This window comes from Lissotriton vulgaris, chromosome 11 (genome assembly GCF_964263255.1).
Source record: "Lissotriton vulgaris chromosome 11, aLisVul1.2, whole genome shotgun sequence".
Taxonomy (NCBI): domain Eukaryota; kingdom Metazoa; phylum Chordata; class Amphibia; order Caudata; family Salamandridae; genus Lissotriton; species Lissotriton vulgaris.
The window spans coordinates 170,835,217-170,855,134 of record NC_141699.1 but is presented as its reverse complement, the minus strand read 5'-3'; the positions used below and the strand labels follow the sequence as shown (position 1 = coordinate 170,855,134).

Genomic DNA, 19,918 nt, shown 5'->3' with positions numbered 1-19,918 from the left:
ACGGATTTTGAATCTTATATCACTCGCACATCATCTATGATAGGGGTGATTTCATTCCTCTATGACTTGCTATTGACCACTGCTATCTCACCTCGCCCTAGATACATGGGTTTGTGGGAGGAACACCTGGGGCGGGATATCTCCGACGAGGAGTGGTCTCACCTCTGGCGTGATCTGCACAGATGTAACCATTCTATCGATCTTCGGGAGGCCCATATGAAGACCATGCTAGATTGGTATCTGTACCCGACCCGGTTGAAAAAGATTTTTCCTTCTGCATCAGACAGGTGTTGGCGGGGCTGTGGTTTCCTTGGGGACTTTCGCCATATCTGGTGGGATTGCCCCATCATACGCCCCTATTGGGAGGAGATACTGTCTCATATCAGGGAGATACTGGGCTACCCGATTCCAGATTCCATAGGCTTCGTGCTCCTGGGCCTTCGGGTCTCGCTTTTGGAGCACCAAACCAGGGCAGACAAACACATCCTTTGGCTCTGTGTGGGTGCGGCCAAGTTGACCCTGGCTGCAGCATGGAAGAAGAGGGAGGCCCCTGCTCTTTCCCTTTGGTTCGCTAGGTTGTGGAAGTTGTTGAGTGTGGAGCGTATGGCGGACATTTTCAGAAATAACTTTAAGAACTTTGCTTTCAGATGGGGCCCACTGGTCCGCTTTCTCTCTCGAGGATTGCCGTCAGCGGTCTGCCCACCCACCATACGCGCCCTACATCTGTTCCAGGTGTGAAATCTGCTTGTGCGAACGTCTGTTGCTAGGCTGCCACCACCGGGGAGAGGGGAGTAGTTGGGAGTTGGAGCCTCTGGGGGGGGGGGGGGGGTTTGGTTCGTTTTTTATTTCCTAGAGGGGGATGGGGACTTTGGTTTTTTCATGATTCGGCCTTGCCGCACCGTCTTCCTCATGGCCGGGACGCTTGGAGGCGCAAATGGACTTGGTCGAATAAGCCTCTGCCTTGGACAGCTTTGCCCGGTACCAGTAAGGGCTCTTGCCCCTCCGGGACTCCTCGGGGGGTTTGATACTGTCCCGGGCGGATTTTTGTACCCCTTTTTTTTGCCGTGAGCGATGACGCTGTACGACCCTTCATCACTATTATTGCTGCTTGGCCTTATTGAGTTGGCCCCTGCGAGGGCACTTCTTTTTTTTGCATTTCATGTGATTCCATCCCTTTTCTCTTCTGTTATTTCTGCCTTCCTGTCTTCTCAATAAAAATATCTTTAACAAAAAAAAAAAAAGATTAGGGCTTAGATCCTGCATCTGCACAATTCTAATCTGCATCAAAAGCACGATTGACAATTATTGAAGGGATTTGTCAAACTGATAAAATAATTTATAAATTAGACCATTTGCAAAGCAATTTAAAAGAAAATCAAAGAGACCTACTAACAATAACATTTTTATGCAAAAATGTTTTATACGTTTTTTTAAATTAATGCTATTCATAATATTACAATGCTTGATATGGTTTTATCAATAAATGTTATTACGGACAATGAAAATGTGATGGTGAGAAGTGATTATGCTGAACATTACTCTTGTACCTTTCACTCTGCTTTTACATTAGGTTATATCCTGCTTTTTATTGTTCGGTTTTTATTTTCCAAGACATGTTTATGTTTCCCTTCTAAGTGCATTTCTATTACTTTTTTTTTAATCTCCTGGCATGTTTCCATCCACTGCCCTAAATGATGGGGGGTACACAAGGAGAAGCAAATGATACCTAGAGGCCTTGAGAGCGCATGTAATGGAAATGCTGTGTCATGAAGTACACCATAGCTTTGTCACTAGGGATTGAGGTCACATGAGGGAACTAGTAGGTGTCCAGTACAGTACAGAGGTAAGAAGCAGTGAAGTAATCAACACAGCTGTAAAAACCAGGACATACAAATCATTTGATTTCAGCATTTCCCGAAGAATTCAAAGCTGCAGAAAGAAACCTTTGGTCACCAGGTGACGCAACCAGACTAACCTCAGAGACTGCTTTTCAATATCCCTTTATAAAGGTCGGCATGAGGCAATTCAGATACACTTTAGCATTTATCCTAGTCTTGTTCTCAGCTCAGAGAGTGTTTGCACGTGTGCATAATACAAATTATAAACAATCATGTCTTTGCAATAGATATCAAAGGGTTTTTATAAAAGAATATTTAATATTTTCAGCTTTAAAACCAAACATTAAAATTGGCTTTTCTGCAATCCAACCATTTTGTTTTTATAATATGGAAAATGTGTACATGCAGAATATTAAATAAGTCTTACTTTCTAATGTGATTAAAATTAATTAAAAAAATACCTCTGGTGCAAAAAGAGATGTTCCCATTAGCTCACACAGATGAGCATATTCTAAATTAGTCAGCCTTGCACCGTACTTTCGCTCAGGGTCACTTTCCAAAGGCAGGAAGAGGTTCCACAAGCCTTCTGACTTAGCCTTTTCCTGAAATGAAAATATAGCAATCAAATTACAGTAAAAGGGTGTTTTCTTAAGACTAGTCCTCCGGTGTATGCAGGTAACTGAAGAGAGGACATTTAACAACTGGTAGAACCCTCAGCAGTGATCTAATTCTACAGTAACACCTTTTTTCTTCCAGGAAAGATATTTGATCACGGATTCTTGAATAAGGCATTAAGGAAAATTCATTGGTGTAGAAAATATCACAACTAAATGCTGTGTAAATGCAGTCGATTGATACAGTGGATCTCAAAAACTGGATTCTGAAAAATACAAACCTTTTGTAAGTTATGCATATAGGTGGTGCTTAGCACTTGATGCACCCAATTACATATGCACCATCGTCATTGTGTTAATGACAAATATTGTACTAAAGCCCGCACTGCCCACTTACACCGTCTCATAGGAGAGTAATATGGTTAGACTTTGAGACAATATTGCAGCATTCTATGCTAGATAAACTGCAAACCCTTAAATATGGTTCCCCGTCAGATCGCTGCCAGGCTGAAATTTTTAAGCTTATGGCCAGACAGTGGCACTGGTGATGGTAGCCATACGAAACCAGTCTCTGGCCAAGGGCCTTGTCCCGGACTCCTGCATGACCGCTTTACTGGTGAGACACCTGAAGAAACCTTCTTTATATCCTGGGATCGTGTCCAACTTCCATCTAATTTCCCTTGATTCGTTTATTTATAAAGTTCTGAAAAGTTTTGTTAACTTCCAACCGTCCCACTAAATTGGCAGTAGCTCCTTGCTGAATTTTTTCAGTCATGCTTTTGTCCAGCAGGGCACTGAGACTGTTAACGACGTCACCAAAGACATCCATATGACATTCAATGCTGGAGGCTCCTCGGCTCTGATCTTCGACGAGTCGGCTGCCTTTTTGAAGGACATGTTTTAGCCTTGTTTTCACCTTTACTCACCTCCAAATCTCAGGCAGTTCAGCTACCCTCCTTCCATTCTGCTTTTAATTTTCTTTCTTGTGGAGTGCTGCAGGGTTCTGCGCTAAACTCCATGATTATCAACACATGCTGCCCCCATGGCTGGCCCGATTGCCTCCTTTGGCTTTCCATTTCATGACACACAAATTATCCTTAGGTTAGACTGATATATTAACATAATTCAGGAAACGTTTAAATGTTGTCTGTTTCCAGTCGCTATTCGGATGAACATTAATACCCTTCGACTCAACTCAGATAAAACTGAAATCTTGGTGGCTCTTGAGTTGGTTCCCTGCTTGTTGGCCTCCGGACGCAATTTGGAGGTAATCTTTGACAAAAAGCTTTTCTTTGAGGCCCACATCATCAAATTTACCTCCACTTTTCGTGAAAAAGCTTTTAAGGAATATTCTCATTTTTATCTCCTGCTCTGCAAGGCAACTTCTCACACACAGACACTAATCATAAGTAGGTTCTATTATTGCATTGCGCTATTTTTGGAATCCTTTGTTATCTGATGTATAAACTTTAACTGATGCAAAATGCCACAGCCCAAAATTTGTTGGATATCCCTAAGTGGGTCAGTATGTCCTCACGAGTCTACACTGGCCCCTGTTTCAAAAACTGCTTATTCAAAGCCTTATGCTTTTGCCTCAAAAGCATTTTCAAATCTCTTCGACTCCTTTAACTAGATTTCCTCAGAGTTTGCGAATTACACACCTGCCCAGAATGCTATGCTCCTCCACGACATACATGCTCACTTTTTTCTCAAGGTCCACAGAGCACGATGGGAGGTCACTCCTATAAAGAGCTATCTCTTCAAACTATGACCCTAGTTCTTGGTTTGCCTAGGTTCTTCTACTTATGCCTCTCATTGTGCATTTATGTGGAAAACATCCTAAACAACGAACATCAAACAACGACTTACCTGAACAACGAAGTCTGAACAACGAGAAGTCCAGAACCACAACTTTTCGGAACAACGAAGTCCTTAAAAACGAAGTGGCACGTTATCTCGTTTCAGTGTTAATAAAAATATTAAAAAAAAAAAAAGTTCAGAATGTATTTACCTTTTTATGCCAGAAGATGGCAGTGTTGGTTTGGATTTCCACTCTTCTGAAGCCTTTCTCTTCTCAACGTGAGTAAAACTCTATGGCTATCACAGTTGAAAATGGAATCAAAGTGGAGGTTGTCCGTTTTTTATAAGCTTTATTGTGGATGAATTATTTAGAGAATGAAAATATTTCTGCAATCCTTTAAAAAAAATGGTTTACTTATGTGTGAATGTGATTAATGTCATCGATTTAAAAAGTGCTTTTCTTTTCTTATTTCAGTTCGTTATGCAAAGGGCATTTTAGTGATCATTGCAGACAGCTGTTAAAAATAGATAATGGAATTTTAATATTGTGAATCTATGTGTGAATTATTGACTTTTTAATTAGTGCGGAGTTTAAAAGTATGTCTTTCCTTTGAAAAATATGTTAATATAAGGAATATTCACAAAAAATATATATAAAATAAATATCGATTAATACATTTTTTTTTAAACAAGCACATGCTAAATTTTGAGCAGTCGGCCACACTTTAATCAGATAAGCACAGCCTTCGTTCTCACTCTGCTCAATGGTGCTCGCTGATGGGCACAGCTTGAACATGTTTATTTAAAAGAACATACTGGCGTCAATTAGTAATGGGCAATGTAAAGTATTTGTGGTTAAGAAATTCGTTGTAAAAAAAGTAGTTGTAAAGCATTATTCGTTGTTTTGCTTTCGTGGATTAGGGAGTCGTGGTTCAGTCAAGTAGTTGTTTAGTCATAGAATCCATTTATGTATATATATATTCACTTAAAAAAACAGAGGTTTCAGGGACATTATAGTTAGATGGACATTTCACTCATAGAAAACCAGAGAAATTCAGCCGTTATAGTTAACTGAGCAAACTATAACTTGCGCCCTCGCAATGCACTGCTGATGACGTCACATATTACATCACTGATTACATCTGAAATGACATATCTGATGACATCATCCACTTAATATCGATGTACCTCCTCACGCCCTAATATAAACTTTCATACACCCACTCTAAAATACAGACTACCATTCTGAAAACCATAGACACACCAATACCGGTACGTACATACACACTCACTGATTGATAGGGCCACAAACACATCCACTCACTCACACATACAGGCAGTCATACAGCCAGTCACCCATAGAGCTACTCACTCATTACTCACTCACCCAAACACTCAATGGCACAGCCGCTTACTCACTCATACAGAAACACACACACATACTCACTATTCATACAGATACTAACAAATATTTACTTTCCATACAGTCGCTGACACAAGCACATGCTCACCCACACAGTCACTCTCAGAAGCACACACTCACTCACACATACTGTCACTTATTTACTCCAACACTCACATATACAGGCTTTCGCATATGCAGATGCTCACCTATATACCACTGAGAAATCTATTCACTCACCGACACACCCACACCCATACAGTCCCTCACAAATGCACTCATGAACCCATACACCTCAGGGATTCACCCACTCATACATCCATGCAGGAAGTCACACACCCCCTCATTAACCCACAAAGACCCTCAGGCATCCATACAGGTACTCAGACAACTAATCAATAACCCATATAGACACTACCTACTCACCAACCAATGCAGCCACTTACACACCAAGTGACAAACTGATACACACATTGACACAGATTAGTCACTCACCATACATTCACTAAGACATGTTTAATCACTCACTCATACAGTCATGTACATGCTGAATCATCCATAAAGACACTCATATACCCACTCATTCTTCAATACACCTTGAGGTATATAAATATAACATTCTTAAACTTCTAAGAAACACTCGCTCACTGGATGATGTCATCAGTGATGTCATTTGAGATGTCATCAGTGATGTCATCAGTAATGTCACTGACCATGTCATGAGTGATGTAATATGTGATGTCATCAGCAGTGCATTGCGAGGGCGCGAGTTATAGTTAGCTCAGCTAACTAGAACAGCTGACATTCTCTGCTGAAATGTCCAACTAACTATAACGTCCCTGAAATTCCCTTTTTCAGTGAATTTCCAAGGAATTTTTAAATCCTAATTTCTAACTATGACATAGTAGCCGCCTTCGCAGAGTGGTGCATAAAGGAGGCAGGGCCTCCGACAAGTGCTCAGAAATTCCGCTGCGTAGGACTTATAGGAAGAACCAGGAGGGCTTCTTGGCCCGCAAAGTCCCTCAGGAGTAAAGTGGACTACAATCCTCAACCCGTAGTGTGCTAGGAGGCACATTTGTAAAGTGGTGGAGAAAGTGGGGCATGGCCTCCGAAGACCTCTTAGCAATACCACTGTGTGGGAGTTACTGGAAGTAACAGGAGGGGTAGTTGGCCCCAAGGACAACCTTGGGGGCAAGCTCCTCCTATTACCTCCAGTAAGTCCCACTTCGCAACATTGGTAAGACTCTCAAAGCAGACCACGCCCCCTTTGCCCACTACTCTGCAAATGCGCTCCCTGGCACGCTCTTCGATGGGGATTAAAGTCCCCTTTGCTGCTGGGGGTGGTTAGGGGCCGACTAGCTTACCTGACACCTTCAGTAAGCCCCAGATAGTGGGATTGCTGAGACGTGGACACAGGCCACACCCCCTTTCTCCACCACTCTGCAAATGCGCCTCCTGGTATGCTCTTGGTTGGGGGATGAAGTCCCCCTGCTTCCTGAGGGTCCCTGGGGGCCAATTAGCCCTTTTGTTATCTCTAGTATGCCCCACACAGCTGGGTTGCTGAGAGTGGGCCGAGGCCACGCCCCCTTTTTACACCACTCTGCAAACGCGCCTCCTGGTGCACTACTGCCCGGGGATGAAGTCCACTTTAGTCTTGAGGTCCTTAGGACACAAGAGGACCTCCTCGCCCCACCAGCAATGCGCCAAGAGGTGCGTTTGCAGAGTGGTGTAAAAAGGAGCATGGCCTCTGACGACCTCTCAGCAATCCCACTATGTGGGGCTTACTTGAGGTACCTGGTGGGCTAGTTGGCCCCTAAGGACCCTTAGGATTCAAGGGGACTCAATCTCCCAACCCAGGTTTGTAGAGTGGTGTAGGGAGGGGGTGGGGCCTATAGCAGGATGCCAGCTTCTCTGTTCTTTTTCTTTTTTTTAGAAGGGGGACTGTGCGGCCCCCCTTCTCTTAATTTTTGTTGGGCCCTGGGGACTCCAGCCCCAAGGCCTGAGCCATTTTATATATTTTTTTAAACAGGAAGGGGACCCGGCCTGGGGACCCCATACCCTGGGGCTAGGCCTATTTACATTTTTTTAATTCATTTTTTTTAAGGAAGGAGGGCAGCGTGGCCCTCCTTCCCTGGGCCTCTTTTGGCCCAGAGTGACTGAGACAGAGGGAGAGAGGGAGACAGAGAGAGGGAGGGAGGGAGACAAATAGAGATAGAGATAGAGAGAGACACTGAGGCGGAGACAGGGGCAGACAGGCAGAGAGAGACTGAGAGGGAGACAGAAGGAGGAAAACAGGGACAGACATGAACAGATAGAGACAGGGACAGACAGATAGAGGCAGGGACTAAGACAGACAGAGAGGGAGACGGAGGGATAATAAGAGAGAGGGAGGGAGACAGGGGGGGAAAGAGGGAGGGAGAGGGAGGGAGACAGAGAGAGAGAGAAACAGAGAGAGGGAGACAGAGGGAAGGAGACAGAGGGAGAGGGAGGGAGACAGAGGGATGGAGACAGAGGGAGGGAGACAGAGAGAGCGAGGGAAGAGAGATGGACAGAGAGAGGGAGACAGATAGATAGAGGGAGAGAAGAGAGATAGATAGAGGGAGGGAGGGAGACAGAGAAAGAGAGAGAGGGAGGGAGAGGGAGAGGGAGAGGGAGAGGGAGGAGAGAGAGAGAGAGAGGAGGAGAGGAGAGAGAGAGAGAGAGAGAGAGAGAGAGAGAGAGAGAGAGAGAGAGAGAGAGAGAGAGAGAGAGAGAGAGAGAGAGAGAGAGAGAGAGATGTGTGTATGCTAGGTCTGCTGGCTCAGTGGATGAAGGCGTCCGCTGCAGGGGCATGTGTTTAACCTCATGGTCATAGTTTTTTTGTTGCTCTAGCCCCAACCCCCTCCCCCACTAATCCCGCCCCCACCGGTGCAGCCCTCGGCCACAAACCACACTGTAAATTTGCCCCCCCACGAGAGAAGGTTTGTGAGTACCCATGCTCTAGAACCACATCAACCTGATATAGAATTATTTTGTTTTTTTTGGCCATTTTTAGTTTTTTCCCTCTGTTTTATTGTAGTTGCCAGGTCGCCTGCTGTGGCGCCTCACACGATTTTTCTGTTCCCCCTATGGGTTTATTTGTTTATTTAAGCTCTTTGTCTTATTCGATTTGTATTAAATGTATTTAGGGGGGCGTGGCCAAGATGGCGGGCTGAGAGGTCGCACTTGCCGAGAGCTCCCGGGCCCCTGAAACCCTGCACCGCTCGCAACCGCTGATTACCCCCCGGATCAAGCGGTGACTGAGCCTGGAGACCCCGGTGGTGGTGCGGAGTGATCGTTGAGCCTTGATTGCCCCGTCGGAGGTGCGATTCTGACCGAGATAGCCTGGGGCGGAGCCCGCTGGGCGGCTTGTGTGCGATCCGGAGGCCGCGAGACCTCCAGGCTTGGGGTCTCGACGGTGTGCTCTGCTGCCTGTGAGTGACCCGCTGGAGTGTCTGCACCGTGGTGCCCGAGTGGGTGCCGAAGGGGACTTGGCCAGCGGAGCGGAGCCGAACGGAGGAGGTCGACGAGAGCGGAGCTGAACGGAGGAGGTCGACGGAAGCGGAGCCGGCATCCGGCTGCTACGCAAGTCCGGGGCTTGAGAGTACTCGCCTCGTGCGGCCGTTCCGGCCCAACCCCGGTTGTGGAGGAGTGGTGTTGCGCCCCCGGAGCAGATATTCACCTAGGCGTGCCGGCCCCGGCTGCCTAAGCCCCGCGAGCCTGCCCTCCGGCTGTGTTTCTTGCCACTGGACTCGCGACGGGGGTAGGCCTCACTCCCTGGGCGTTGGCCCATTGACTGTAACGGGCGGCCATTTTGTGAACTCCGGCCCGGCTGCCCGGCCTTGCTCGGGGTCTCTGTGTGGCGGTGCTTCCTGGCCGGTGTATAGCTGCCCTGGCCCTGGTGACCTCTTCGCCGAGCGACGGCCATCGTTGACTCCCGTGCCGCCAGGATGTCGAACGCTAGGGGACAAAGGAGGGGCGATCGGACTTTGCCGGACATGTTGGGGCGCGGTGCCCTACGCAGCGGAGGGAGCCAAACCGCCACGACCTCCCCAGCCCCTTCCAGGGGCGCTGATGGCGGAAAGCCCCCGGTGACACGATCGTTCCTTGAGCCGCTGTTCAGCTCCTTGCGGGAGGATTTTCAGACTTTGAAGCAGGAGGTGGCCGGGGAGGTCCGCGAGGTACGGAGAGAGGTGGACTCCCTGGGGGAGCGGGTCAACACCGTGGAGGAAGCTGGTCACTCCATGGACGAGGGGATCACCCACCTGCAGCAAGAGGTCCTGCGGCTGCGGGAGCAACAGATCGAGCTGCAGGCCCACGCCGAGGACCTCGAAAATCGGTCCAGGCGGAACAACATCAGGGTCCGAGGCGTCCCGTCCGGCGAGGAGGGTGAAGACGTGACCGCATACCTGGAGGCCCTCTTCCGTGCAATTTTAGGGGAGTCAGAAGACTTTCAGGTTCGCATCGACAGGGCGCACCGGGTGGGCCGCCCCCGCAGGGCTACAGCGCCCCCCCCGGACATCCTGGCCTTCCTGCCGGACTTCCCCCTGAAGGAGCGGATCCTCCGCGAGGCGGGGCGGCAGCAGCCTTTCCGATTCCGAGACCACCCGGTGGCCCTCTATCAGGATTTATCTACGGTCACACTGCAGAAGAGAAAATCCTTTAAAATCGCCACGGACTTCCTCCGGGAGCAGGGGACACAGTACTCTTGGGGGCACCCTTTCCGCCTGATTTTTCGGTGGAACGGAACATTGCACCAGCTCCGGTCCCTCCAGGATGTCTGCGCGGTATTGGGCATCACAGCATCGGATACAGACACCCCGGCGCCGCGCCGCAGACGAAGCACTCAGGACAGTTGGCAGCAGGCTGGGGAGAGGCGCGGGGGTTCTGGGGGTGGGTGGGGCAGGATGGCGAGTGCAGGTGGTGGTGGCTGGACGTCCACTAGACTGACTTTCCACGGCCTTGTCCGATAAGGACCGGACTGGGACAATGACTTCTTTGCATGGCTTGAGAAGCGGGGAGCGGGAATGGGAATTGCAGGGGGGGTTTTGAGTTTGGGGGTTTGCAAGGGGGCTGGGAGTTGGGAGTGGTGTGGGGTTGGGTGTGTGAAGTTCCAAGGGGAGGGGGGGTTCCTCTAGTTGTGGGGTTTTGGGGTTCGGGGACTGTACTGTGCCGTAGGGATGTCTGTGTTTGCTGTGTGCTGAGGTTTCGTGAGGTGGCCTCCATGTTCGCTTGCTGGGCCTTGCCCACCTATGTGCGTTTCAATGATTCCCCTCCTTGATGGCTCTTAAAGTTGTTACTCTGAATGTGAAAGGGCTGAATAATCCGGTTAAAAGGCGGGCGGTATTGTCTCTGTTGGAGAACTCCCAGGCTGATATCTGCCTGCTACAAGAGACCCATCTGCTGGCCAAAGACTGTCCCAGAATGCGTACCCCCAAGTTCCCCACGCAGCTTTTCTCCTCCAGCGCTTCCAAAACGGCAGGGGTGGCACTTCTGTTCTCCAGGGGGTTCAGGGGGGAGATCTTACACAAAGTGGCGGAACAGAAAGGGAGGCTCTTGGCATACAGGATTAGGGTGGGAGGCTTGGTGCTGACTGTAGGCTCTATCTACGGCCCCAATGATCGCCAGGATCAATTCTTGCACAGGGCACTGGAAGACGTGGCGTCCACCTCTGATAGGCACATAGTGTTGGGGGGAGATCTGAATCTGGTTTTCGACGCGGCTCTGGACAGGTCTGTGCAACGGCGCCACCAGTTGGGAGAGCTTTCGGGCTCGGTTCGCACACGACTTGAGGAGCTGGACATGCATGACATGTGGCGCCACCTCCACCCTACTACCCGCGCGTACTCTTACTTCTCACACGCACACAAGTCCTATGCGCGACTGGACCATCTACTTGTGTCGGGTCCGATGCTCGTTTTAGCCTCGAACGCTGACATGGGGGTCCTCTCTCTTTCCGATCATGCGCCGGTGGAGGGTACCTTCAATCTGCCCCCGGTGGCTCGGCCGAGAGGGGTCTGGCGACTCCGGGACACGCTATTGCACAGACGGTCGACGGTGGAACAGATTTGCGCGGCCATTGCGGAATTCCAGCTCGTAAACGACAATGACGACACCTCCCGCGCGACGCAGTGGGCAGCCCTGAAGGCTGTGCTCCGGGGCGAATTTATCGCTATCTCCTCGGCGGAGAACAAGGATCGACAGCTCAAAAGGGACGAGCTTACCCGGCAGGTGCAGGAGCTGGAGCAGGTTCATCATAGAACGGGAGCCCCCAGAGTCTGGAGGCAGCTGAAAGCCGCCAGGAAACTCTTGTCTGCCCTGGACACGGACCGGGCGGAGTACGCGATGCTTCGTCTGAAGCACAAGTATTATACCGGTGGCGACCGTTGCGGACGGCTCCTGGCCAACAAGCTCAGGGTGCAACACCAACAGCACCGAGTGAAGGAGCTGGTCAACCCGGCCGGAGGTTCTGTCACGGAACATGAGCAAATAGCGGACGTTTTCCGTAGTTTTTACGCAGACCTCTACACTGGCGAGGCCCCCTCCGCCCGGGCGGAGACGGACTATCTGGAGTCGGTGCCGCTCCCGTCGTTAACGCCGGATCAGGCTCAGTATCTGGAACGGGAGATCCGTATCGAGGAGGTGGTCACGGCGATCTCCCGGCTCAAACCGGGCAAGGCCCCGGGACCGGATGGCTTCATCCCTCTGTTTTATAAGACCTTCTGTCAGGAGCTGGCGCCTCTGTTGACCCGCCATTTCAACACGTTCGCGGAGCCGGGTGCCATTCCCCCCGAATTTCTTCAGGCCATGGTCTCCGTGATCCCGAAACCGGGCAAGGACAGGACTGCCTGTGGGTCCTATCGTCCTATCTCGCTGCTGAACACGGACTTGAAAGTGTTCACCAGCATATTGGCAGCACGCTTGGCACTTCATCTCCCGGGCATGGTCGATTCGGATCAAGCGGGCTTTGTGCCTGGCAGGCAGACAGTGGACAACACAAAGAGGGTGACTCATATTCTTGAGAAGGCCTCCAGGATCCCCGGGGAAAGAATGCTCCTTTCCATAGACGCGGAGAAGGCGTTTGACAGGGTGCACTGGCCCTACCTGGAGAAGGTCTTGGGCAAGTTCGGGATAGGCGAGAAGTTCCGGCACCTGATCTTCAACTGCTACCGGTTCCCGTCCGCGGTGGTCCGAGTGAACGGGGGCAGTTCCCGGCCCTTTCCCATAGAACGGGGTAAGCGACAAGGATGCCCACTGTCCCCTTTGCTCTTTATATGGAGCCGTTTGCTCAAAGGGTTCGGCAGAACCCCGATATCATCGGAGTCAAGATGGGCGAATTTCATCACGCGATTAGCCTATATGCAGAAGACGTCATTTTGACGCTTGATGACCCACGGAGGTCGCTGCCGGCTTGCATTGCGGAATTGGACCTCTTCGCCGCGGTGGCGGGCTTTAAGGTGAACCTCGGGAAATCAGCTGCCCTCGACATTTCGCTCACCAGTGCCACCAGGGCGGAACTGCAGAGGCTTTACCCTCTGAGCTGGTCCGGGGACCGGATTCCGTATTTGGGGATCCTGTTGGCGCCCTCCCTCCCGGCGATGGTCACGGCCAATTATGCGGCTTTGAGCACGAAAATCAGAGAGGAACTGGGTCGGTGGGATAAGGGCACGTTGTCGCTGCTAGGTAGGGTGGCCGCAGTGAAGATGACCCTCTTGCCTCAGGTACTATACCTGTTTAGGGCGTTGCCGCTCTAGCCCCCCACAGGGTGGCTCGCGGACACTCAATCGGCCATTGCGCGGTTTGTGTGGCAGGGCCGTAGACCACGGATTAAGAGGAACATCGCTACGCTGGCACCTGAATCTGGGGGGCTAGGGATACCAGATTTACGGAAATACTTCCAGGCCGCCCAACTCCGCTATCTGGTGGAATGGAGCCGGTGGGAGTCAGACGAACACTGGCTGTTCCAGGACCAGGCGGTAGCAGGCAGAACGCTACAGGAGGTCCCATTCTTGAGGCGGGCTCATCGACCCCCTAACCTTTACGCATCTCTTGTGACGCGTGTCCCGCTTCGGGCGTGGGACTCGGTGGCCACTAGGCATGAACTTACTACTTTTCCCTCTCCCTTCACGCCGTTAATTGGCAATCCGGACTTCGGTCCGGGAACTGAGCCTGGTGCTTACGAGCGCTGGCGGGCGGCCCGCGTTGCACTTTGTATCACCTATACGGCCCTGAGGGTGTCATCCCCTTCCAGGACTTACAGCGGGACTACGGCTTCCCTGAGACGGAGCGCATGAGGTATATGCAGGCGCGCCACTGGGCACTACAACCCCAAGTGCGCGAAACGGCGGACCGGGAGATCACGGTGTACGAGCGCTGGTTAATCACTCGCACGTCGGACGCTAAACTAATCTCCGATTTGTATAAGATGCTGCAGCCCCCCCCTTTCACATTCACAACCCCGGTCGGGAGCGCTGGGAACGGGAGCTCGGACGAGTGTTGAGCCACACAGAATGGGACCACATCTCCTACCGCTCACGCCACTCGGCCTATCACACGGGGCTCACGGAGACCTTCACCAAAATTTCGACCTACTGGTACCGCACTCCTGAGAAATTACATGAGATGGATAGGTCAATACCGGGGACGTGCTGGCGTAACTGTGGCCAAACTGGCACGCTTACACACATACTGTGGGATTGTCCCCTTTTGGCTTCTTATTGGGAGGAGGTTCTGGGCGAGGTGGACAAATGTTTTGAGATAGAGCTGCCACGGTTCCCTGCCTATGTCCTACTGGGTTTGCCGAATGGGTTAATGTACCCCCTCAGGTCTAGAAGGGGTAGACAGATTGCGATAGCTCTAGGGTCAGCGGTGCAAAACATTCTCATACACTGGCGCTCCACCACACTCCCCACTGTTGTCGGCTGGCTGCATAGATTGTGGCATGTCCTTGGCATGGAAAATATGTCCTTAGTGGCACTGGGGGATACAGATGCTTTTGAGGAGCTGTGGGCGCCTTTCCATAGCCTGTTGTGTTCTGAGTTCAGGGAGATCACCTGCCCTAGGTATCTCAGGCTGTTACGGCTGACACCGCCACCGGATCCGCCTGTTTGATTGGTCGGAGTTGGCATTGAGTAGCGGAGTCAACCGGAGGGTCGATACGAGGGGAGAGCAGATGGTCACTGGCACAGTACAGGGGGTGGGTTGGGGTGCGGTAGTTGGGGGGTTTTGTTGGTTGGGTAGGTTGTGGAGCAGGGTTGTTTCCCCCCCCTTTCCCCCCCCCCCCCTTTTTTCCCCTCCCTTCCCCCCTTCCCTCTTCCCCCCCTCCTTTTTTGTCTTTAACCACAGGCGCACAAGCTGTGTTTCCATGCCGGATGGTGCCTACTGAAGGGACAGAACTGCTTTGATGTATCTACTGTATTGTACGCATTGATTGTGGGGCACCTGTGGTTTTTCTTTTTCTTGCCCTGTTGTTTCCTTCCTTACCCTGCTTCAATAAAATACTTTAAACCTAAATGTATTTAATACTTGCGCTCAATCATGTCGGAGGATGGTGATGAAGTTAAAATGTTGCCCCCCGGAAACATTTCTGCGAATGCCCATGACTGTGACCATTAGAAGTTTCCTAACCTGCAGATCCAGTTTTGTTGTTTATTTAATACAATGCTCCTGCCCTAAAATCTATATAGGGAGTACAACTATCCCTGTATTTAAAAGAATTCTTCAACACAGGTGAGAAATTGTAAATCAAGACAGGACATATCCCATTGCAAAGCATTTTGAGACCCATCATCAGAGTAACCCTGTGAGCCTGCAGTACAGTTGTATAGCAGAGGTCCGAGAAAGAAGAGAGGAGGAGACAGGGAGAGGGAACTCCGAAAGTTAGAAACATTTTATTTTGGAGTTTAACTGTAAAGAACCATATGGGCTCAATGTGGATGAGGATTTATATACATGTCTGTCTTGAATAATGAAATGAAGAGTAACAATGTAAAAACCTGCACAAGTATAAAACCATGTAACTTATGTTTTTAATGTAAAATTTGAAGACAGTAATGAGTAGGGACACATGAATTACTATGACTGATTTTAATTATTTGTTTCGGGTACAAATTTCTCCTTTTTTTAATGCATTTGCACTTTAGAGTGTATTTTGGTGTAGTATGCATACATTGGAGGTAGTGATACGCCTATAGGGAAAAAGATACAAAAAAGGTTCTTTCCGCTATAGAAAAGGCATCACTTTCTTAGTTTACATGAGCACTTTCACTTTAAACTGAGATTCCTCTTTTAACTTTTATATGTAATTTTGCTATAGATAGAAGAAATTATGTGCTTTTAAATACTTTTTAACATAGATTATTTTGTGTAAATCATGATATGTTGTATTTATTTAGCATTTGCACTTTATAGTGAAGTAACTATTGAAATGATTATAAAAGAGGAAAAGAGACGTATACTTTGCACTGAAGCACTTGCACTTTATTTTGCTAGTACTTGCACCTGATTCAAATAGGCACTAGCCAGAATAATATGTTGTTGACAACATTTGGAACATGGTTGTGCATCTGCACTTTAAATTTCCGACAAGCACTGACGAAAATGTAATTTTGGGGTATTTTAGATGTAATATAGTGTTTTAAACTGTGAGGAATGAAATTTCCCGCCAAAAATATGCACTTTATCATCTATGGAACCACTTTTAATTTTAAGTGAAATTTGTTGCTATGTCTTTGGAACGCAGGAAAGAAAACATGTTTAAATATGGCTGCCATGGGGAGGAGCCAAGATGGCTGACGGGACGGACGTGTGAGCTCCCGGCTCCGCAAGTCGTCCGATCCTGCATCAAAATCCTGTCTTTAATCCTGACAACACCGCGTCAAAACGGAGACACACAAGCACTGATGTCACTGGCGTTCCTCTGAGACCTCTGCCGGCTGTTTCTACGGTGAACTCGCACCGTTTGCCGACCTCCGACGCTGACCCGGGACCTGGAGCCGATCGCCGCCACTGGACGCGGCTGAGCGTCGCCAACGGGACACGCTGGGAAGGTACCGACTAATGCGGGAGTGCAGCCGATCGCGGAGGTGGGTGACATCGGCCCCTTCCATTGTGGTGAGGCTCCCTGCTGTGTCGAACTGATTACTGGCGAGACGGGAGCCCTTTTTGCAGTGCTTTCCCCTAACACGCTGCTTGTAGGCTGGACGGAGTCCATCTTGGGGTGCCTTCTCTGCCGCGGTCCGCCTGCACTGCTAGTAGGCGAGGGGGCTCTCGTACCGCGCAGCCCTGGATCTGTGAGCCGCGCTTCCTTCGGTGGCTCCCGCTATCCTTGTTCTCGCCTGCGAAGTCGCCCCCCTCTCTTCATTGAGTGCTCACTGCATGGGTAGCCATGACACCCCCCCTGCAGAAAGAGATGGTAGCTGTCTCCCTGTCCCCAGCACGCGATGCCCTGCCTTCCCTCGGACTGGTGACTGATTTGAGGGAGCCGCCGTGCAATGCGTACCAGCTGACAGTGCAGAGGGACTTGACTTGTGGCGATATCCTGGCTGCCCTTGCCGATTTGCGGGCGACATGGCGGCGACAAGCCCTAGTATTGGAGCGAAAGATTGGGGGAGCTACACCGTATCTGAGACGACCACGATCGACTGGCCCCCTGCTGCCGCTAACTACTCCTGTCCGGATGCAATGTTGCAGCGTGAGAGTGCGGCGGTACGGAATGATTCTGGCTACAATGTTGGATGTTCCTCTTTTGATGAGGATAAAGTTGCAAAGTCGCCCTCCATTTTGATGCCTGATACTGTGACTACGGAGTCGTCACTATGGCATAACTTAACGACTTCCCAGGTGCGGGCCCCCCTCGCTGCCTTTGCCTCCGTGACTCTTTCTCTGCATTTGTGGAGAGTGTATCATCCTGAGATGGAGGGGGCGTCCGTCATTTTGGGTACTGAACGTGCTGGTGACTGGGGGCACTAATTTCCTCCTCCTCTGCGCCTTCTTTGTCGGAAGCGCCCATCTTGCTCCTTTGTTCTGCCTGAGGGGAGCTCACAGCGGCGGCCATGCCTGGAGGGATTTCGACGCTCAGGCCAGGGCTGATGGTGTTCCCTACGTTGGTTTTGCCCGATCGACTGGTGGTGACCTGGACTGGAACGCTTTTTGATATATTGAATTCGCTGGGTGTGATGCTTTCCTCATTTAAGGTCGCAGTTATTAAGTCCTGCTGTTTATTTTTGTTGTTGGGATGGCGGTTCTGTGCGGTGTGGGGGGTTCAGGGGTAAACCACTCTGCTCTCATTTGATGCGATGTTTCCCAACTTTAGTGCTACATATGGCGTAGGGAACTTTGTAATGACTGTGAGTCCGGGAAGCCTGGTATTTGTTGGCTCCTCCCCACCTTCCTCATTTCATGGGAGATATAGATTAGTCTACACTTTTCTTACTCCCTATATTTCAAGGATTATACTCTTTCCTCTTTCCTTTTTCTGTTTCCTCTTCTATATTTCGGGTTTATAGGGCGACAGACACCGCGCTGGGGGGGGGGGGGGGCAGGCCGTAGCCTCTGCATGCGTGTAGGGTGGGGGGTTGGGGGATTTTTTCGTTTTCTGTTTCAGTTTCTATGGTGCCTTATTTTATTAGTTGTTCGTCCTCTTTTCTTTATACTTTCTTGGGTCCGTGTCAGGGTTAGAATAGGGTGGGTGGCGGTGGACACTGGGTGCTATGTTAGCTCTGCTACTTCTGTTGTAGGAATTTAAGCCGCCATCCCGCCTGGGGGAACTAGCTTTTTGGGTAATTGGATTACTTGATACAACTGTTGGTAATGTTACGTCTCGCCTGCACGGGCTTCTTCTCTTTATGTGCTGTTTATGTGAAATTACAATGTCGGACTTCAATAGTTGCAACACAAAAAAAAAAACCTTTAAAATTAACCTTCAATGCTCCTGAGACACGATACCACGTTGTTTTACAGTGTAACTCTCAATGTTTGCCTATGATCCTCATGTGCTATTGTGTCGCCGTAATGTATGCACCAGTGCCTCAACAGTTTTCGTGGCCGGCCTTATGGTTGTGGGCCCGTATTTGTACTTTTACCACTGCACAATAAAGGTTTTCAAAAATTAAAAAAAAAAAAAAAATATGGCTGCCACAAGTTTGAAGGCTTAGTCCTGTTTCCATAGCATGTAATGTCCTTTCTCAATGTTATCTGTTAAGTATTTTAATGCGAAAAAATGGTGCTTCAAACATTGTGAACAAGGCAGCATTGGGTGCTGAAATGCGTAGATGTTTTCTTGTTATAAATAAAAGCCCAAGGGTGTCTACAAATCTTACCTGGAGTGCCGGATGATTATTTGAAAAAACTATGGATAATCTTATATTCAATATATATATATATATATATATATATATATATATATATATATATATATATATATATACACACACACACACACACACACACAAATATACATGTACAATGAAAAAAACAAACGTTAAAGCTTATTTATAATTTGGAAAACTTATTTTCCCTATACAAACCAAGTTTAAACTACACAAACATTAACAATTCTAAAGTTATAGTTATAACTTTCATTTACAATTTATCCACCACCTTCACATTATTATAAGTAGTGGAGCTCGTTGCACACTCTTTTCTGCTCGTTAACCAGACAACACGAACTATAAATCGCTACTCTACCATGCACTGGGTTCTCACAAATAATGATACTCCACTGTACAACTCTACACTGTACAAGACTCTCCGCCACTCTACTGCAATTTTTCATCAACTGCAGTACACAAAAAGCATAATCTCTGCACCATAATGTATAAAGCCTGCCAAATTTCATGTAAATCCATTGAGCCGTTTTGAAGCTATGTCAAATACAATAGTCTATGGAAAATGCATTGGTGGAAAAACACGTTTCGGGTCCCTCTTATCTTTGCATCCCCATAACAATTCACCACAAAAATGTATTTCATCTCAAAATGTAGAAAATGCCTTAGGTCTAAACGTTTTGTGGTGAATCGGCAGATCGGTGGAAAGTTATTAGGGAGGTAATATCTAAGGATTTCTTATCTTTGGGAATACTATATACAACTACAGCATGGCAATAAGATTTGATGTGATTTATTTCTTTTTATCTCTGGTATTTGTTATTGTATGTGTTTAATGATTTACAGAACCATGTGACAATAATGTGTAGAGAACGGAGTACTGTAAAAAGAGTTTATTCTATGGAGAGAGTTCATTCTATA

The 19,918-nt window shown here is 48.8% G+C and overlaps 1 protein-coding gene across 8 annotated transcripts in view; it reads right to left on the bottom strand.

The window, feature by feature from the left end:
• The window catches only part of ACAD10 (acyl-CoA dehydrogenase family member 10), a 627,389-nt gene that overhangs the window by 181,605 nt on the left and 425,866 nt on the right, over positions 1 to 19,918 (bottom strand). For all 8 annotated transcript variants that reach the window (XM_086943061.1, XM_086943062.1, XM_086943065.1 and 5 more), the window contains one exon: positions 2,300 to 2,440. In XM_086943061.1, coding sequence (XP_086799187.1) covers positions 2,300 to 2,440 — 141 coding nt within the window. The remainder of the gene's footprint in view (positions 1 to 2,299; positions 2,441 to 19,918) is intronic.